Genomic DNA, 17744 nt, shown 5'->3' with positions numbered 1-17744 from the left:
AGTCGCAGGAAACAATCGCTGTATGTTAACCACAGAATGTTTTAGCTAGTCGTTAAATGTGTGCCCGGCTTAAGTGTATTACTGCCCTCCACAGGTCAAAGTTTGAACTAAATTGTCATATACAATATTCTACTGCAAGTATATAACAATTAGTTCAAACTTTAAAGGGTTAGTTCACCCAAAAATGAAAATTCTGTCATTTATTACTCACCCTCATGTCATTCCACACCTTCGTTAATCTTCGGAACACAAATTAAGATATTTTAGTTGAAATCCGATGGCTCAGTGAGGCCTGCATAGCCAGCAATGACATTTCCTCTCTCAAGATCCATTAATGTACTATAAACATATTTAAATCGGTTCATGTGAGTACAGTGGTTCAATATTAATATTATAAAGCGACAAGAATATTTTTGGAGTGCCAAAAAAACAAAATAACGACTTATTTAGTGATGGCCGATTTCAAAACACTGCTTCAGGAAGATTCGGAGCACAAATGAATCAGTGTATCAAATCTGCTGTTCGGAGCGCCAAAGCCACGTGATTTCAGCTGTTAGCAGTTCGACACGCGATCCGAATCATGATTCGATACACTGATTCATGTGTGCTCCAAATCTTCATGAAGCAGTGTTTTGAAATCGGCCATCTTGAGAAAGGGAAGTGTCATTGCTCCCTATGAAGGCCTCACGGAGCCATCGGATTTCAACTAAAATATCATAATTTGTGTTCTGAAGATGAACGAAGGTCTTACGGGTGTGGAACGACATGAGGGTGAGTAATAAATGACAGAATTTTCATTTTTGGGTGAACTAACCCTTTAACCTGTGGAGGGCAGTAATACACTTAGCAGTGTTTACCCTGCTGGAATTCTAATAGAGAAGAAGAGAGCTATTTCAAGATGAGCATTTATTGTTAAAACTTATATCATTTGTTTTTTTTGTTTTTTAGAAAATGATCGGTGGTTTCTCTAGACCCTTATTCCTCATCTGGGATCATGATGTTACAGTTATGCCTTGTTTATCTTGGTTTCATGAACTTCTAGTTTTGTTTTCATGTTACATGTCTTCCTTTGTTCTGTTTTTTCCCGCCACCTTTCAGTTGTCATGGTAATTCATTTAATCATCACAGGTGTTCATCATTAGTTCCCTCATTAACCTTGTATTTAAGTTCCTGCCTTTTCACCCTTTAGTTTTCCAGTATTGTTTGTGTTGAAGCACCAACGTTTTTGGATTACCTTTAAGCCTTGTAAATAAACCTTGTTGGATTTCTATATTCGTCTTCGTTTTCCTGGGAGCGCATGTAACACATGTAGAACGTTTTGAAGCTACACTGAAACTGTAATTTTGACCTTCAACCGTTTGGGCTCCATTGAAGTCAACGATATGGAGAATAATCCTGGAATGTTTTCATCAAAAACCTTAATTTCTTTTCAACTGAAGAAAGAAAGACATGAACATCTTGGATGACATGGGGGTGAGTAAATTATCAGGAAATTTTAATTTGAAAGTGAACTAATCCTTTAATTTCAATGACAATGGAGTTTTTTATTTTTGTCCTTACTGATATTATTAGTTGTTTTTGTAGTTTTGGTGTAATTAGTTAATCTCAAGATTTAATAAACAATGGACACAGCAGCTTTTCAATATCAAGTATATTATTTCTTTAAGAAAACCATCAATTACACAACATTTCCTAAAATACAAATTATGTTTAAAAACGAACAACAACAAAAATGTCCACACAACATAAATTCTAGTATACCAAAACATTTGAGTGATTTACAAATTGAAAAATGCAATATATTGCAAGCACTTTGTAACCCAGATAGCAACTCTGATCCGGCACAGATCTGCCATGTGTGGTAAGATGATGTAGGCCACATGTGTGGAATGATGGCACTTGGGCGGACCGCTCCCGAGCCACAAAGAGGCCATAGCAATGCCACATGTCAGCCAAGAGCAAAGAAATAAACCAGAACTGACCTTATCTGAGCCACAAAATCTTTATATATAATTTATAAAATCACTAAGCATTACCAAGCCTGTTAACAAGCAGAATCACCGAAGGAAAGAAAAGAACAGGAAAAAAAGAGACTAACAGAAACACAAGACTAAGATGAAATGAAATGAAGATAAAAGAACAAATCTCTCCAGATCTCAGCAAATGAGGATTAAACAACTCCACAAACAGCATTATAGCTTCACATATTACTGACTAGATTTACTTTATTTCTGTCATTCATCTACAGAAGTTTTAAACACTCATATTTGTTTCATTTGAAGTCACCATAATGATTATTGGTGTTTCCATTAGTTGGGCTCTTAACTCTTATAATATGTTTGTCTTCTCTGGCTGCTGTGATAATGAAACACTTTTGCACAAAGCAAAGAAAGCTGAAATGAGACCAGATGATTTTTAGCTATTGATGGTTTTATAATCATTGTGAAATAGCCTGAATCACTGATGTCATTTGTAGTAATTGTGTTGTGCTATTAATACATTTAAACTTCAAACCCTATTTTACTGCAATATCACGCTGTATTGCAGATATCACTTAGAAGATGGGGAAAAATAAAAACAATTTTTTATATATATATATAAACATGAACATAGAACTACAATGACAAACACAGACATAAGCAATCGCCATTTTCAACAGTGGTAACAACAAACAGATAATCTGATTAACTCTAGTCTGGACATCACAAAAAGCTACTAAAAGACAGAACAAAAACCACAGCAAAAATAAAAGCAAATAGTTAGAATTAAAGACAATAATAGGACAATTCAGCTGCATAATTTATTCATGCTGTGATGCATGCTGGGAGTTTTGTACTATAGTTCCCAGCATGCATTGTTGCATGACACTTTTGATTGTCACCATTGATGAAATTCATGTGGTGATTCTTGATTTCTTTGTGTCATTTTAAGATCATTTTTGTGCCTTTTTTATCTTCTGATCGGTTTTGTTCCATTATAAGATTTCTCAATCGGTTTCATTTCTTTATGAGATTTCAATAACGGTCACTTTTGTTCCTTTAAATAAAATTTCTCACAAAAATACATGTGATATTTACATCTTTAGACTCAGGACACATATGACTGCTTGTCATTTTCATTTGTATATAAAAGCTCTTATTGCACATCTTGTAGATGTCCAAGAAAACTCAATTCAAATATTGAACTGCATCTACATCCAAGAGGGTCCCTATTCAGACATTCAGATATTGAACCAGTTTTGCACATCTACAGATTTCCAAAAGGGGTCCTATTCAGACGTTTAAATATTAAACCTATTTTGGTGGTTTACAGAAGTCCAATTGGGGTTCTGCTCAGACGTTCAGATATTGAACCTGTTTTGCATGTCCACAGATGTCCAAAAATAGTTCTAGTCAGACGTTTAGATACTGAACCAGTTTTGCACATCCATAGACGTCCAAAAGGGATCCTAGTCAGACGTTCAGATATTGAACCTGTATTGCACATCCAGCAGAAGTACAAAAGTGGGTCTGACTCTGAACTTGGGGACGTTATAAAGACATGATCTGAACGTCTCCCTGACATTGCATGGTTTGCTGGGCTTTAATGCGCCTACCACTGGACCTGGCACCACAAAACGCAACTGCCACTATGCAGCGGCCTCACAACGTCACTCTTATGTGTGCCTGGCTCATCTATACCTGTTATATTGCTGTTACATATTTTTTTAAATGCTCGCTTGTTGCCTCTTCAAATCCTGTCTTTTGCACAAGAGAATATAACATATGAAGCCTACCTTACTAATATATTTGCTCGTGAATTACAGTTAAAGTAAGAATTCCTGATTTGAACGAGACGTTTGAATGAATGACTCACTCATAAAGACAGTAGCTTGCTGCCACTTACTGGCCTTTAACTTCATATTTATATAACTTGGATGGGCAATGTCGGTCCTGGAGTGTAGAGTTTAGCTTCAACCCTATTCAAACACACCTAAATCATAAGCAATGTCTCTGAAAAAGCCGTTTCCAGATCCCTGGCAATGTGACCTAAAAAGTTGTTACTCAAGGATATACAGATACAAACTGTTTGTGATGGAGCTTACAGTCTCCAGAGTGATACTGGATACGGCAGTAATGAAGGTGAGAGCACTTTATTACAGTTCATCGGAGTTGATTTACAGATTTAAAGTATACCCGTTTATTAAGCACCACCCGAAAAGGCATAGGGTAGCAATGCTTTTTGGGAAAGTAGCGATTCCTTTTGGGAAAAGTAGCGATTCTATTGGGAAAAGAAGCAATTTTTATTGGACAAGTAGCGATTCTTTTGGGGAAAAGTAGTGATTCTTTTTTAGGAAAGTAGTGATTCTTTTTGGGGAAGTAGCAAATCTTTTTGAAAAATGTAGCAATTTTTTTTTAGGAAAGTAGCGATTCTTTTTGAAAAATGTAACGATTCTTTTTGATTATAAAAAAAATATACATCTGTCAAAATCCACGATGCTGGACTCGAACCTAGGATACTTTGTATGCAACTGCACCAAAGGTTAGCACAGTGTCCACAAAGACATCGAGAAGTGTGAGAGTGAGCCAGTTTGATAAATAATAGAACCTCATGGGAGGGGAACAGAATTCGATGGCAAATATACAGCTGTCAAAGATGTTGATGCAGTGACTTAAAAGATGATGATTCTATCCTCTGTGCGGATGGATTTTAACCAGCACCCGTTTAAATGTTCAGTTTTTGCCTTTTTAGAACCTCATGGGGGGAAAAAGAATTCGACGGCTAATATACAGCTGTCGAAATCCGTTCCCCACCCCTAAATGATGAGATGTTGATGCAATGACTTAAAAGATGCTGAATCATGTGGATCGAGTTTAACCAGCATCAGTTTAAATGTTCATGTTTTGCCTTTTTGCCATTTATTTGCCCCCATATGATGAGAGATGTTGATGCAGTACTTTTTCCTGCTGTCATATTCTACTTATAGAGACACTCATGGTTGAGCAGTGTCTGGGACATGAGAGCTCATACTAGTAATTATTGTAGTATAAGTATACTAATTTAGCATAGTTATAATTAGTCCCCACACTCTACTGAAGAACTGCCAGTTAATACAATATTATCAAAATGAAATTAAATAAATAGGTAGCCTACATTAGGCCCAATTAAAGGGTTGGGTTACCCAAAAATGAAAATTATGTCTTACCCTCGTGTTATTCCAAACCCCTGAAATCTGAGAGATTTCTGTCCTTCCATTGACTGCTACGCAACTACCACTTTAATGCTTCAAAAAGATTAGTAAAACTAGTCCAAATTAATTGAGCAGCTTAGTCCAAATTTTCTGAAGAGACACGATCACTTTATATGATGAACAGATTGAATTAAGCCTTTTATTCACATAAAAACATTCATTAGCAAACACAAAACAGAAGCTCAATCACTTAGACATTGTGATAAAGGAAGCTTATCTATACTTTTTCCATTTTTAGTTTAATTTTTATAAAAAAATTTAAGACATGTAGCTAAATGTAACATATAACATGAATGACCCTCCACAAATTTTACATGACTGTTAATAAAATTCATAACTACCCTCAGTCTTTAAGAAATGTACCTTTTCTGTGTGGTCTTGTTTATACGTGAGGGATGATTTGGCTGCTATTAGACAGAAGGAACATTGTGCTCCTGTAATTACACTAACTAGCCACTAGATGTCAGCATAAAATGGCCGCATTCACCCTGAACAAATAGTATCTTACAGGCCATTTCAAACTTTCAACGGTTGAAAATAATTCAGTGCCATTTCCTCGGAATCATAAACTGATATGCTGGAGGATTTTGCTTAGAACTCGTGGCAGGCAGTAGACAGCCCTCATTTTCAGTCGTAAAATAAGCCATCTGTCCATAATTACATCCTAAATTCACCAAATTCCCATAATTTAATAGTCAGGATAGACGACATATTTAATTTTAAGCAATTACTTGACACAGTTTGGCTATGGGGGACAGACATACAGTCTGTACAATAGGTTGTACTGTATTAAGTTGGCCAGAATTAGGCCTTGGTTTAATAAGGGCATTTAAATAGCTTTTATAAAAGTGCCTTAGATTAATAAAAATTTTTTAAAAAACATTATTGGTGTGCATCTTAAAACAAAAAAAAAAATGGCACTGACATATTTTAAGATAAGTTTCTTTCAGATAAAACAGCACAAACATGTATTTTAGGTATAAGCCTTGTCTGTGAAACAGGGTAAGTTTTTTATTTTATTTAAGCTATTTTTAGCCATATTTTCAATGTGTATCCACCTTTTTTTAAATGTAAGAGCGGGTGTGGCCACACTGGTTTGTAACGCAAAACATTTTACCATTTAGGCCTACTGCACTTTATTTTTCTAAGTATTTACCTATAGCAGCTAATGAATCAGAAGTCTTCACAGAAAACAGCTTACTTCTACATTGTAAAATAAGGTTGATACAACAGTATTGCTCAGACTGTCTCTCACAGCAGCATTTTCATTCACATACATCATTTTCATTCATCATTTCATTGACATCCACCCTGTTCCATAAGACTGATTTTTGGAAATATTTAAGGAAAATAAAAGCAATGTTAAAAGTAATGTAAAAAAAGAAAAAAAAATATATATAAAAAGTTTATTTTGGAGTGGCTTTCCTGTTTATATAAAGGAACCTTGAATAAAAAATTTTTTTTTTAAAAATTTAGAAAGTGACAGTCAAGTAGAGAGAGAGAAAGAGAGAGAGAGAGAGAGAGAGAGAGAGAGAGTAAGACCGATAGACAGAGACTTACTTTAAGGCATGAGGGGCAGGACCACCTAACGCCAATGCCCAACCCCCTCACCCTCTGAAGACACTAACGCACATTTACTCTCTCTCACTCTGGCTCTCAGTACCTCTGTCCAGACTGCTGCTCCAGACCTCACCGCCCCTTTCCATTCAAACCAACTTTAAGCCACACGTCTGTGCTTGTGAGCCAGCATTTCATCCAGACCCTACTGTGTGCTTTTAGGAGCCTCTTAGTTTGTTAAAGTTTCAGTTGGAGGATAGTGACCAACACTGACCAAGATGAGGATCATACTGCTGCTGCTGGTCGCCCTGGCAGGGCCTTTCTGTACCTTTACCCAAGCAAGTAAGTCAACACACACGCACAATGCTATCCTTTCTTTCACACACTCTGTCCATTGTCTCCATCTATTTCTACTTCCTTATAGTGGCCATAACTTTCATTAATTCAATTCAGTTTTGTTTGATTACACACAGAATCTCCACTAAATGATGTTTGTTTTGTGTGCGTGACATCTAAGCATGTGCTGATACAGTGTTTCTCTCATTTGGACCTTGTGATGGGAAAGTGATGTAATGGTGCTATGATTGCTGTAGGCCATTATATACCAGTTTTAAGTTAGTCAGCACAGATCTATTTCTATGTTTCTCCCTGTTTCTCTCAATCTGGACAGGGTTACACGTGTGTATTAATAGAGCAGACTCTATATTTAAGGGAAGCATTTGACCATATAGTACACAGGCTGGTTACATCTAAGAGAATTGCAGGACGAAGAGAAAGAGAGAGACGCCCCACATGCGCTTATTTTGTACGTCTTTCTCTCCTCTCCTCACCCCCCCCCCTTCGTTTGTAACCATCTTTGGCAGGGTATCAAGCTTTCACCCCTCTCGGAGGTGGGTTGGAGGGGCATGTGTGTTATTTTTAAACTGCAGCGCCTCTGACTCACTGCTCAGGGTTGGTTACAGCCCTCTAAACATCACATTAAAATGCTGAACAAGTTTCAAACTTTGGAAAACTTAACTCCCTGCAATCAAAGGAGCGTCACCAGTACACAGTCTTCCTCTCCAGACTTCTATCTGTCTCTCTTATTCTTTCTCCTGCTGCCATTCGTCTGCCTTTTTTTCCCCATTCTCCCAGTCTGTTGCTGCCACTCCCTGTTCTAAAAGCAGGGCTTCATCAGACAGTTAAAAACTTGAACTCTACACTCTGTTTAAATATACAGCATTATGTACAGTTTTATTTTGAAGAACAGATTAATATTTGTGTTGTTCTGTGAACATTTTAACTTTTCAGATGTCACACTCTGTTATGTGTTGTGTGTGTTATGAATAGAGCAATGGTAAACTGACACGTGAGAGCATATCGAGTTATTGGGTGTACTGGGTGTTAATTTAGCTACATGAACCCTGAAACTCTCTCAGGGTCTCTGAATGTAACCACAAACTCAGACCTACCTATTCACAGAGCTTACTTCACATTTGACTTCAGAGTGCAGTCAGATTTTCGATGAATCTGAATGAATTTGTTTTGAATTCATCTTCAACTCAAAATACACAAAAGAATCTGAACTGAACTCAACTGCTTTGTCTTCAAAATAAGTAAACTTCACAAATGCATTTAGATTAGAATTTTGATTTGTGGGGAAATGCAGGGCTCAAGTATAGATATTGAGTTTTGTCTCCCTCAGGTCTGGAGACCTGTTGTATTTTAGATTAGGAAGTGTGTGTGTTAGTCTGTGATATGATGTTCCCTGGAGATTGTGAGTGTGAGAGCCTAAGCATGTGTATGTGTGCTGTTCTAGTGATAAGAGAGATTTTCCACTTGCTCTGTCCTCTGCTGCCCACTCATGACATGTAATGTGTGTTTCTGTGAGAGGGAGGGAATCTGCCTTTATGAGATGTTCTTCACTAGTTCTTGCTGTACAAAAACATTCCAGCATCATATACTCCCTCACAACATCCCTCACACATGCTGAAACAGTAAATGGAGTGAATAGATTCTTTTTATATATATATAGATTGAGAGTATTTGATTAGGATAAAAAAAAAAAAAAGATGTTTTATGTATCTGTAACCCTGGGGGAAAAAATCTCCCTGTTCAACAGACACCCAGTACTGGCCTCTTGTGCTCTATTTCCCTGGTTCTTTGCTCATTTCCTCTATATTTGTCTCTCCTTTTCCTTGTCTTTCCCTTTTATGGTTTGTTTTTTTGTCAGGGAAAGGTTTCAGGCTTGGTCATAGATTTGAATTTGATCATCTAATGGGTGGTTTTTCACTGACACGTACACATACCTGCACTATTTTAGTGGGTTTTGACTCATTGCAGTATGTACTAATAGAAAGGCTGCTTCTCACGGTCCCAATTCTCAAATCTCCCTCCCCTTTATTACACTGCGCTCTGAAATTACTCGATTCTGATTGGTCAATCACGGCATTCAGTGATCTGATATTTCCAATTCACCGCCACCAAGCGTCTACAAGCCGTTCGGAGAATGGATGGATGATCACCAATGGCAATGTTGTATTCACCTTATTTTTCAACGCAGAAAATGTGAATCTTGTGAATGTTAAGATTAGCGGCACAAGCCACATACACACTGTAAGTTTCAGGAGTGACAACCGCATTTAAATGCGATAGTGAATCCCCTAAATCATCATTAAATGTGTGAATGGAACTGGACTCACTCTCAAAACAGCGATGATTTATAGCTCGGAAACCATAGCAACGTTCTGGCATCTCGCGCATGTTTGGCATCCATTATTGTGACAAAAGTAGCCTAATATCAAGACGCGTCACTCTTATTGTTTTGTATGGGAGAAAGTGTAACGCGCAATATGGCGGAATAAGTACCACCTTCTAAATAAGAGCCAATCGCCGATTGGTAAACTCATCGCGTCACTGCAGCGGCCAGAAGCTCCGGTTCCTATAGAAACAGTCAGACTCGCGCCTCAGAAATGAGACTCGAGACGCACATTTAGAACTGCGCATTGATCTAGCCTGAAAAATACCGAGTTTTTTTTGTCATGATTCGAGCGTTTAGAAACAAAATTCATGAGACCGTTGTTGTTAGATTTCATTGGTGATATGAAATTTATTCGAAAGCTTTGCAAACAGCTTTGGAGAATTTGATGTTTCCCCGTTCAAAGAGATAGGAGCTGCACTTGAATGCCCGAGAGGCGTTTCAAAGATGGCTGCCGATTGAAATGACTTGTCTTAAAGGGACTTTGGTAATATTACAGTGACAAAACACTTATTATAGTGAGCAGACACGAATCACAATATTTTGGTCTTATTTTCAGCATTAAGCATTTGGATTCATTTCGGTTTATTATGGGCTTGTTCCTGTTCGCTGATTAGTTGTTCAGTTCGGATCTGTACACACTGCATAGAATTTCTGCAAATGAGTGTCACTCCGGTATTCTACTGAACTGTGTTTACAGAACGGGAATAAGCACTAAAAGGTGAACTGACAACTGAATTTAGCTGCAGTGTGTACCTAGCTAAAGCGCAGTAACTGTAAAGATTGTGCTACAAACCAGTGTGTTTATGATTACAATAAAAATTAAACTAATATGATAACAAACAGGCCTACCAGTTTGTACGGAGCTCATACAAAAAAAACAAAAAACAAAAATATATATTTTATATATATATAATGGCCACAAATTAATTTGTTCCCAAGAATTAAGAATTTGTACTCGTTTTACTAAATCGAGGCCATGTTGGGGAATGAGTTGTACAGTGGCCACTATATAGGCCTACACATATTCACAGCATGAACTGTTTTCATTTAAAATAATTGAAAGCGTCTGATACCGGAAGCCTTGCACATTGAAGGTAAAAATGGTGCCGTCTGCTCTTATGCTAAAAATAACGTGGATAGCAGTCTGTTCATAAATAATTGAACCGGCGCTAATTTCATGTCACCGCGGACGTGCTTTCATACAAACGCAGCTGCCACCATCTTGCGTCTCAGTTGTCAATTTTTTGAGCCGACTTCAGTATTAATATTACAGTAATATTGCTGCAGTGTTTGTTTTGCCGCAATTGTTTTGTACATAGACATAGTTTTTTAGCAGAAGCTTAGATAAAATATAGAGGTAAGATTACAAAATAACGAATGGCCATCATAAGTCCCGATCACAATGCTGAGGTTTATTTCGCGATAATGAGCAGTTGACTGTATTTTTTTTTTTTTACATAACTTACAGTTACAGTTTCTGCACATGTCGCTGTGTACAACTCAGAGAAAGAGAGGGAGAGAACAGCTGGCTCTTTCTCCATACTCTGCTCCTCCCATCACATCATGTGCATTTATGTGAGTATGTGTGCTGGTGGTTGGAGGGGAAGAGAGCCATACTTAGAACTAATTGTTGGGGTCTCAAACATAATGAGCTGATTGTTAGCAGCAGTCAACAAGAACATTAATATAAACACACAAACTTACACACATACACACACAGGACATTCTGATCTCTGACCCCACCCCACCCTTACATGTTTCTTAATAGGACAGTTTTGTTTGATTGTGGCACTATGAAAAGCAACAGTGATCTGAGGACCAGAATAGATTTTTTTTTTTTTTTTTTTTTTTACACCCACTTACAATTAAATAATGTTTTCCTCTCACGTAAGAGGTCTTAAATTGGAATGATGCTTTATTTTGGGAGCCTAGTTAATTAGGTTATATAAATTTGAGCTTAAAATTACAAACTGAGTGGAAACATGTTATTAAAAGAAGTTCTTTCTCTCTTCTGTGGAACACAAAAGAACATATTTTGTATAATGCGCTTGTCATTCATTCAATGCCTTCACAATGAATGAAGATGAACTTCAAAAAGAACTCAAAAGTACCATAAATGTATCATAAAACTATAATGTCTGTTATTAATTTAGTGAATTGAACTTTAAAACCGGATCATTGTGAAGGAATCATTCCAACTGGGATTGTGAACTGGATCAACACTGACATGATTCATTCACAAAATGAGCATTGCCTCACAATGAGCCATATGGACTATTCAAAAATAAGTATTGTGTAATCAACATATTAAAAATAACAGCCAGGATATGCTTCTGAAATTCCCCTTTAGGGCTTTACAGAAGAAAGACAGACATATGGGTTTGATAAATGAGGGTGAGTAAATGATGACACATTTTCATTTAGGCGAACGACCCTTTAACTTCCACACTGCTGTAAGTGTCTGAGTAAAAAAATTAATATAAAAATGTTCTATTACAAAAGAACCCTAACATTAATATGCTATTAAGCCAAAGTGTGCTGCGTTTTTAACCCATGCTGAGTTTGATATTTTAAACCGTGTATTTCAGCAGCTGAGGTGGTGTTGTTGTAAAGGGAGTTTCCCTACAGATCGCCAAGAGAAAGTCTCTCATATGCAGTCCATCTGGCTTTGACACAAGCACAGATCTAAAATCAGTTTTTGCTGTGTCTCTGATGGTTGCTGAAGTCATTGTGAGTGGTGCAGAAAGATCTAAGATCACCCCCTGAGGAAACATGCCATCTTTGCCATGTTTTTTCCTCCAATGCTTCATTTCCATGTGTGCAGTTATTGCCGGCTCAACCCAGGAAGTGAGACATTTAGTTTGGTTGAAGGTATGACGTAAAAAGGAAGTGATCTCATTAGTGTGGAGCTGAATAGTTAGGGCGTGACCTTCTGTATGGTGGTAAGGCAGAATGTTTTTGTAGGTAAATGTCTAAGTGAATGTGTACGTGTGTGTATATTGGGCTGATGGAGAGGCTGGAATGTTCTCACTATTAACAGCAGGCCATGGGAAATTTTTGGCTCACCCATCTGATACAACCACTAGAGAACCAAAATACACAGCAAACTGTGTGTGTGTTTCTGGAATTTCTCCATTTTCCTCCAACTCTATCTCTAAAGCTCTCCCCTTATGTTGAAATGTTACATTTGTATGAACATTTGTATTGTTCTTGTACCAGGTACTCTGGTGGTGCCAACAGCTTTTGATCTGACTCTAGTGCAAGGAACTGTATCTGAAGCACCTGATGTCATAGCCACAACAGAAAAAATAGCTCCTCAAGAAGCTGCTTCAACACCAGCTCCTGTTCCTGTGGCTACAGAAGCAGCTGCCACAACAGAAGCACCATCCTTAACAGAAGAAGCACCATCATCTTCCTCCACAGAAACACCAGTGATTGGATTAGATGACCAAATAAAAACAGCAGCCCCAACAGATGCACCAAAATTAGAAGAAGCTGGACCAGAAGAGATGGCCACCACTGAAGCCCTTACTGAAGATAAAGAGCCGACAACACAACCTGAAAAAGTTGAAGAAATAGGATCAGAGTCTCCAACTAATGTAAAGATAGACGGTGAAGAAGGTTAGATATACTCACAGACATACAGTGTATATATTGTTACAATTAAGAATGTGAATTGAGAATGTGAGTGAGGATGAGCAGTCATGATATCTGGTGGGGGATTTTTCTTATTCCAGATACAGGCACAGGACAGTTGGTGGGGATTGTAATCGGCGCTTTGATTGGAGTGATTGTTGTCATTGCTGTAATCATCTTGGTGGTCAGAAGAATGGGCCAGTATTCGTAAGTACTTTTTATTACTATGAGCAGAAAATAAAATATATTAGTGCTGTCAAATCGATTAATCGCAATTAAAGGCACAATATATAACAATTTTGCAGTAAAATATCCAAAAACCACTAGGCCAGTGTTATATATTTTGTTCAGTTGAGTACTTACAATATCTCATATGTTTCCAACTATTTGTAAACCGTGAGAAAATCGCAATTTTAACCAAGGATACTGGACGTGTGAGGAGTCGCCTGTCAATGGCGTCATATCCACGTTATAGGTTTCCGGTTTTATTTTGTAGAATCCATGGAAACACCAAAGAGAATTTAATATGTTACATATTTTCTAAGACAAGGGAACAACTGTTTGGTTACGTATATAGACAGAAAACGAATTACTGTTATGTAGCTCAACACGTTTAGTCTTATTGTTTAAATCTAGTTTTATTAATTTTCCGAGAGTACCATGCTTTACCATGCCTCAGAGAAAAACACTATTTTGTCAAGTAGCTAACATAGTATAATCAGATACAGCTTTATTTTTAGTAACAGTAATACAGCATTTTCCCCATCATTTTAAAATGAATTGCATGCCATTTATCAACACAGCCCACCCAGCATTTATTAATATGATTTTCTAAAATCGACCAAATATATATATATTCACACAAACCTTTATGTTAGATATGGTTAATCGATTTGACAGCACTATATATAGAGAGAGGAGATTATGTGACAGATGTCAGTGGCTGCTTTAGGAATGTGTTCTCTGTATGAATGATTGAAGTGAAATTTTGCATGCTGACAGTATATGATTTTTATGTTTTAGGACTGCAAAGAAACGAAAGCCTCAAAAACAAGACTCTGTAACTGTCTTACTGTTTCATAGATAATCCTGATTAATCAGTGTAACCCAGTTGCTCATAAAATAATGTAAACATATTACAGCTTAACAAAACTATGTTGCTACTCCAAGTGGCCTTCTACCAGTGTTCATCTAAATGGCAAATATTGGAGAAACACTGAACCGTATCAAGAATTTGAAAAATCACTCTGCAAATTTACTGTTTTGAAATGGAGTGGCAATACAGTGCTGTTGATGCTATATTATTTGTGATACTAACATGGTTTTGCCCAAAATAAGAGGGCCAAAAATAACCAATTGTATTAAAAAACACTTCTTTTTAAAAATTTTTTTACTCATGAATGAAACCGATCAATGCAATTGAAATTTTCAATAACCTATTAATGTATATTGTCATGTACTGTTATTTATTTTTTTTGTTTATCTGTGTCTGTTACATGTATAAAATAAGCTTTAATAAATGTCTATTGCTGCTACATTTGTACTAATCTGCTTTGTCCTCTTTCTTTCCCAGCCCCTGAAAAGGAAGGCACGACAGGAAGAGAAGAAGAAGAAATTGCGGAAGTTCTGAACTATTGTTCTAATGTTTAAAACAATATAAGCAGCACACTCACCATCCATCCATTCAGGACTACAAGGGGAGTAGGAGAGTGCCACATCCCCTTTCCAATTGAAAAAGATACCTTCCCCAACCCTCCGACAAAAACCCTCCCCAAAATTTAGAAGCCTCATTTATATCCTAACAGTGAGAGGCCACAGGAAGTTACAGTATCTTTTTTAATGCATATTAATATAATAGGATATGAGTGAACTCACTGAGTTTATGAAGGGCCTAATGAACAAACAAAACAAGCAAACAACTGCACATGCAAGCAAAAGCTTGTATGTTTTTTTTTAATTCAACTGAGTGTAAATATCATACAAAGAAACGTAATATCTTCATGTGTGAAAAAAGCCAATCCAAGATCATTATCTTTCTCAATTTCTTACTTTTTCCTCTCTACAGATGTGTCCAATAGGACTATGACGCATTATGTACAGTTTGTGATACATATAGGCAGATGCTGTGGACACATTCTGTTCTCAGAATAGGCTCAAGATGTGTAATTTAGCGGCATTAATATTTTTGAATTATAGTTGAGGGGAGCAGCACACCATAAGTGCTTGAGATTTACTCTTTTGAAGTGCCTTAATACAGAGTGACTTGAATGTGTTGTTCTTAACTGTCACCCATTCCAAAAGTGACATCACTTCCTCTGGGATGCATCATTATTATGTGTTCCAATTAGCTTAGCTCCATTGCACGCAGCTGCTATTGGCATGTATCACTAAAATTCTCATGTTCCTCACCCTGGATTAAACATTTCAACAGCATACAGACATTTTGCATGGTTTAGTTTGGATTTCTTTTTTGTCAATGTTGGGTTTGTGTTTCTTACTGACGTTCTAGAGCGTGGCTATCCTGGGCTTTGCTTAAGAGATCAGTAATAGGTGCACTGAATGATGAAGAATAAATGTTCAATATTGAGAAAGGACTTTAGACACTGCAAATGTTTGCAACGATTTTTTTTTTGTTGTTGCCAGATTCCTCTTTATATCCCGTCACTTCATGATTTCATTTTCCCATTGAATCCACTTAAAACCAAGTGTTTGTCTTTGTATTTTGGGGTGGTGTTTTTTGTTTTGTTTTTATTGTTCAGTTTCAATAAAAAAAGTTCCAAAGTTGTATTGCCATATTGTGTTGTTGTGTTAGTGGAATTCAGATAACATTATCTGTTTGTCTGTTTACTTTCAACCCCTTTTACTCAGCATTCCGGCTTCTCTCTCTCTCTCTCTCTCTCTCTCACACACACACACACACACACACACACTGGTATTCCTATCATTATGAGGACATTCCATAGGCATAATGTTTTTTATACTGAGTTAATGACACTTTCCAGCCCCTAACCCTAAACCTACCCATCCCAGAAAACTTTTGGCATCATTACATTTCAGGAAAAAAAAATGTCCCCACAAGATCAAACATTTCTGGTATTACTATCCTTGTGGACATTTGGACATTTGGTCCTCAGAACATAGGGTTTACTAGGCACACACACAAACAGGCCTATACTCTGTCTCTTTCTCACACAAACACACACCCACGCATTCCCTCTTTGTCTCTCTAATCCCTTATAAAAACTGGCAGAGATAGGAGGAGATAGGGGGAGTCAATGAATAAAGGAACCTTTGTAAATATAAACATGTTCTTAAGTGGCCTCTCTGGATAAGTAGGGTAAATAACAACAGAGTCCCAAACAGCTGCCTCCAAAACATATTTAGGCTCTTAAAGTGGACAGAATTAAGGCATTTTTACTATACACTCTTAGAAAAAAAGGTTCAGTGAGGTTCTATATATATATATATATATATATATATATATATATATATATATGGTTCTTGACCCTTTATGCCAAAAAGGTTCTATATAAGGAGAAATGTCTTAAATTATTACATCATGTTTATCAAAAATGTAGTGATAAAGTATGTTTATGAGCTGTTTCACGAGTTCATTTCCTCATATAATCTTTAAGCTAATAAGGTTAAGCTTATTTGGCTTGCTGTCTGCAGCGGAGGGGCTCGAGGAAGCAGCTTCAACTCAAGCTTGCACCCAGTGGGACTATAATGCTTGGATGATGGGTATGGTAGCAAGATGCCTAAATTATGTTGCTGGAATTGGGGAGGTGGGGGGATGCCAAAACAGCTGATGCCAGAGCATGGTGAGCGGCTGCTTATACACTATAAAAAAGAATTGTTGGTTTAACTTAAAAAATAAGTTACCTGGTTGGTATGTTCATTGAAATTAAAAAAAAAAAAAAAAAAAGAGTTGATACAATGAAGGTGATTGGTTTAATCAACAGAAACTCAAAATATTATGTTATCTGAACCACATTAATTATTTAAGTTGATTTGACAAAAGGAAAAATGTTGTGATAACAAATCATGAAAATATTTTTTTACAGTGTATGCTCTGGCGGTTAATTGAAAGATTAGATGTGTTCACTCCTCCTGAAATTAAAATTTCATTAAAAATAAATTAATTAATTAAACGGAAATCCATAAAATGATCCCTTACAAACCCCTAAAAGGATCTACATGAATATATAAAACCACTAAAAGGATCTACATATATGACAGAACCCTTTAAAGGTTTATAGACCTTTTATTCTAAGAGTGCTCATTTTTCAAGTATATGTACTCTGTCAGAGTATTGATATGTTTGGCCTTTTCATTGCTTTTACTTTGCTATTCCAAAGCACAATGTCTGACTTTTTACTTCATTATGGTCAATCTACTTATGCTTATGATGCTTTTGGGAAATTCAGCCCTTTCCAAAGCAGGTATAACTCACTGATCCAATGACACAGTCATCTAAAAAAAAAAAAAAAAAAAACGTAATCAATGAATATCCGAGTCAAAATTAGTCAAGATCCTTAATATAAGCTTGAATGTCTCCGTCCAGCACTGATTGGGTAAAAC

General features: G+C 36.8%; 1 protein-coding gene across 2 annotated transcripts; it reads left to right on the top strand.

Annotated features, from left to right (window-relative positions):
• Nucleotides 1-6845: 6845 nt before the first annotated feature.
• si:ch211-156j16.1 (uncharacterized protein LOC564557 homolog) lies at nucleotides 6846-15950 on the top strand. Of its 2 annotated transcripts, XM_067394951.1 has the most exons (5): nucleotides 6846-7129; nucleotides 12747-13148; nucleotides 13265-13370; nucleotides 14187-14223; nucleotides 14737-15950. In XM_067394951.1, the coding sequence occupies exons 1-5, from the start codon at nucleotides 7066-7068 to the stop codon at nucleotides 14791-14793; spliced, it is 666 nt and encodes a 221-aa protein (XP_067251052.1). In that variant the 5' UTR covers nucleotides 6846-7065; the 3' UTR covers nucleotides 14794-15950. The 2 variants fall into 2 exon arrangements, with proteins under 2 accessions (XP_067251052.1, XP_067251054.1); XM_067394953.1 differs by lacking the exon at nucleotides 14187-14223 and having other exon boundaries at nucleotides 6849-7129.
• Nucleotides 15951-17744: the final 1794 nt, after the last annotated feature.

This window comes from Chanodichthys erythropterus, chromosome 9 (genome assembly GCF_024489055.1).
Source record: "Chanodichthys erythropterus isolate Z2021 chromosome 9, ASM2448905v1, whole genome shotgun sequence".
NCBI lineage: Eukaryota > Metazoa > Chordata > Actinopteri > Cypriniformes > Xenocyprididae > Chanodichthys > Chanodichthys erythropterus.
The sequence above is the reverse complement of the archived record's forward strand: the minus strand, read 5'-3'. Positions and strand labels throughout refer to the sequence as shown.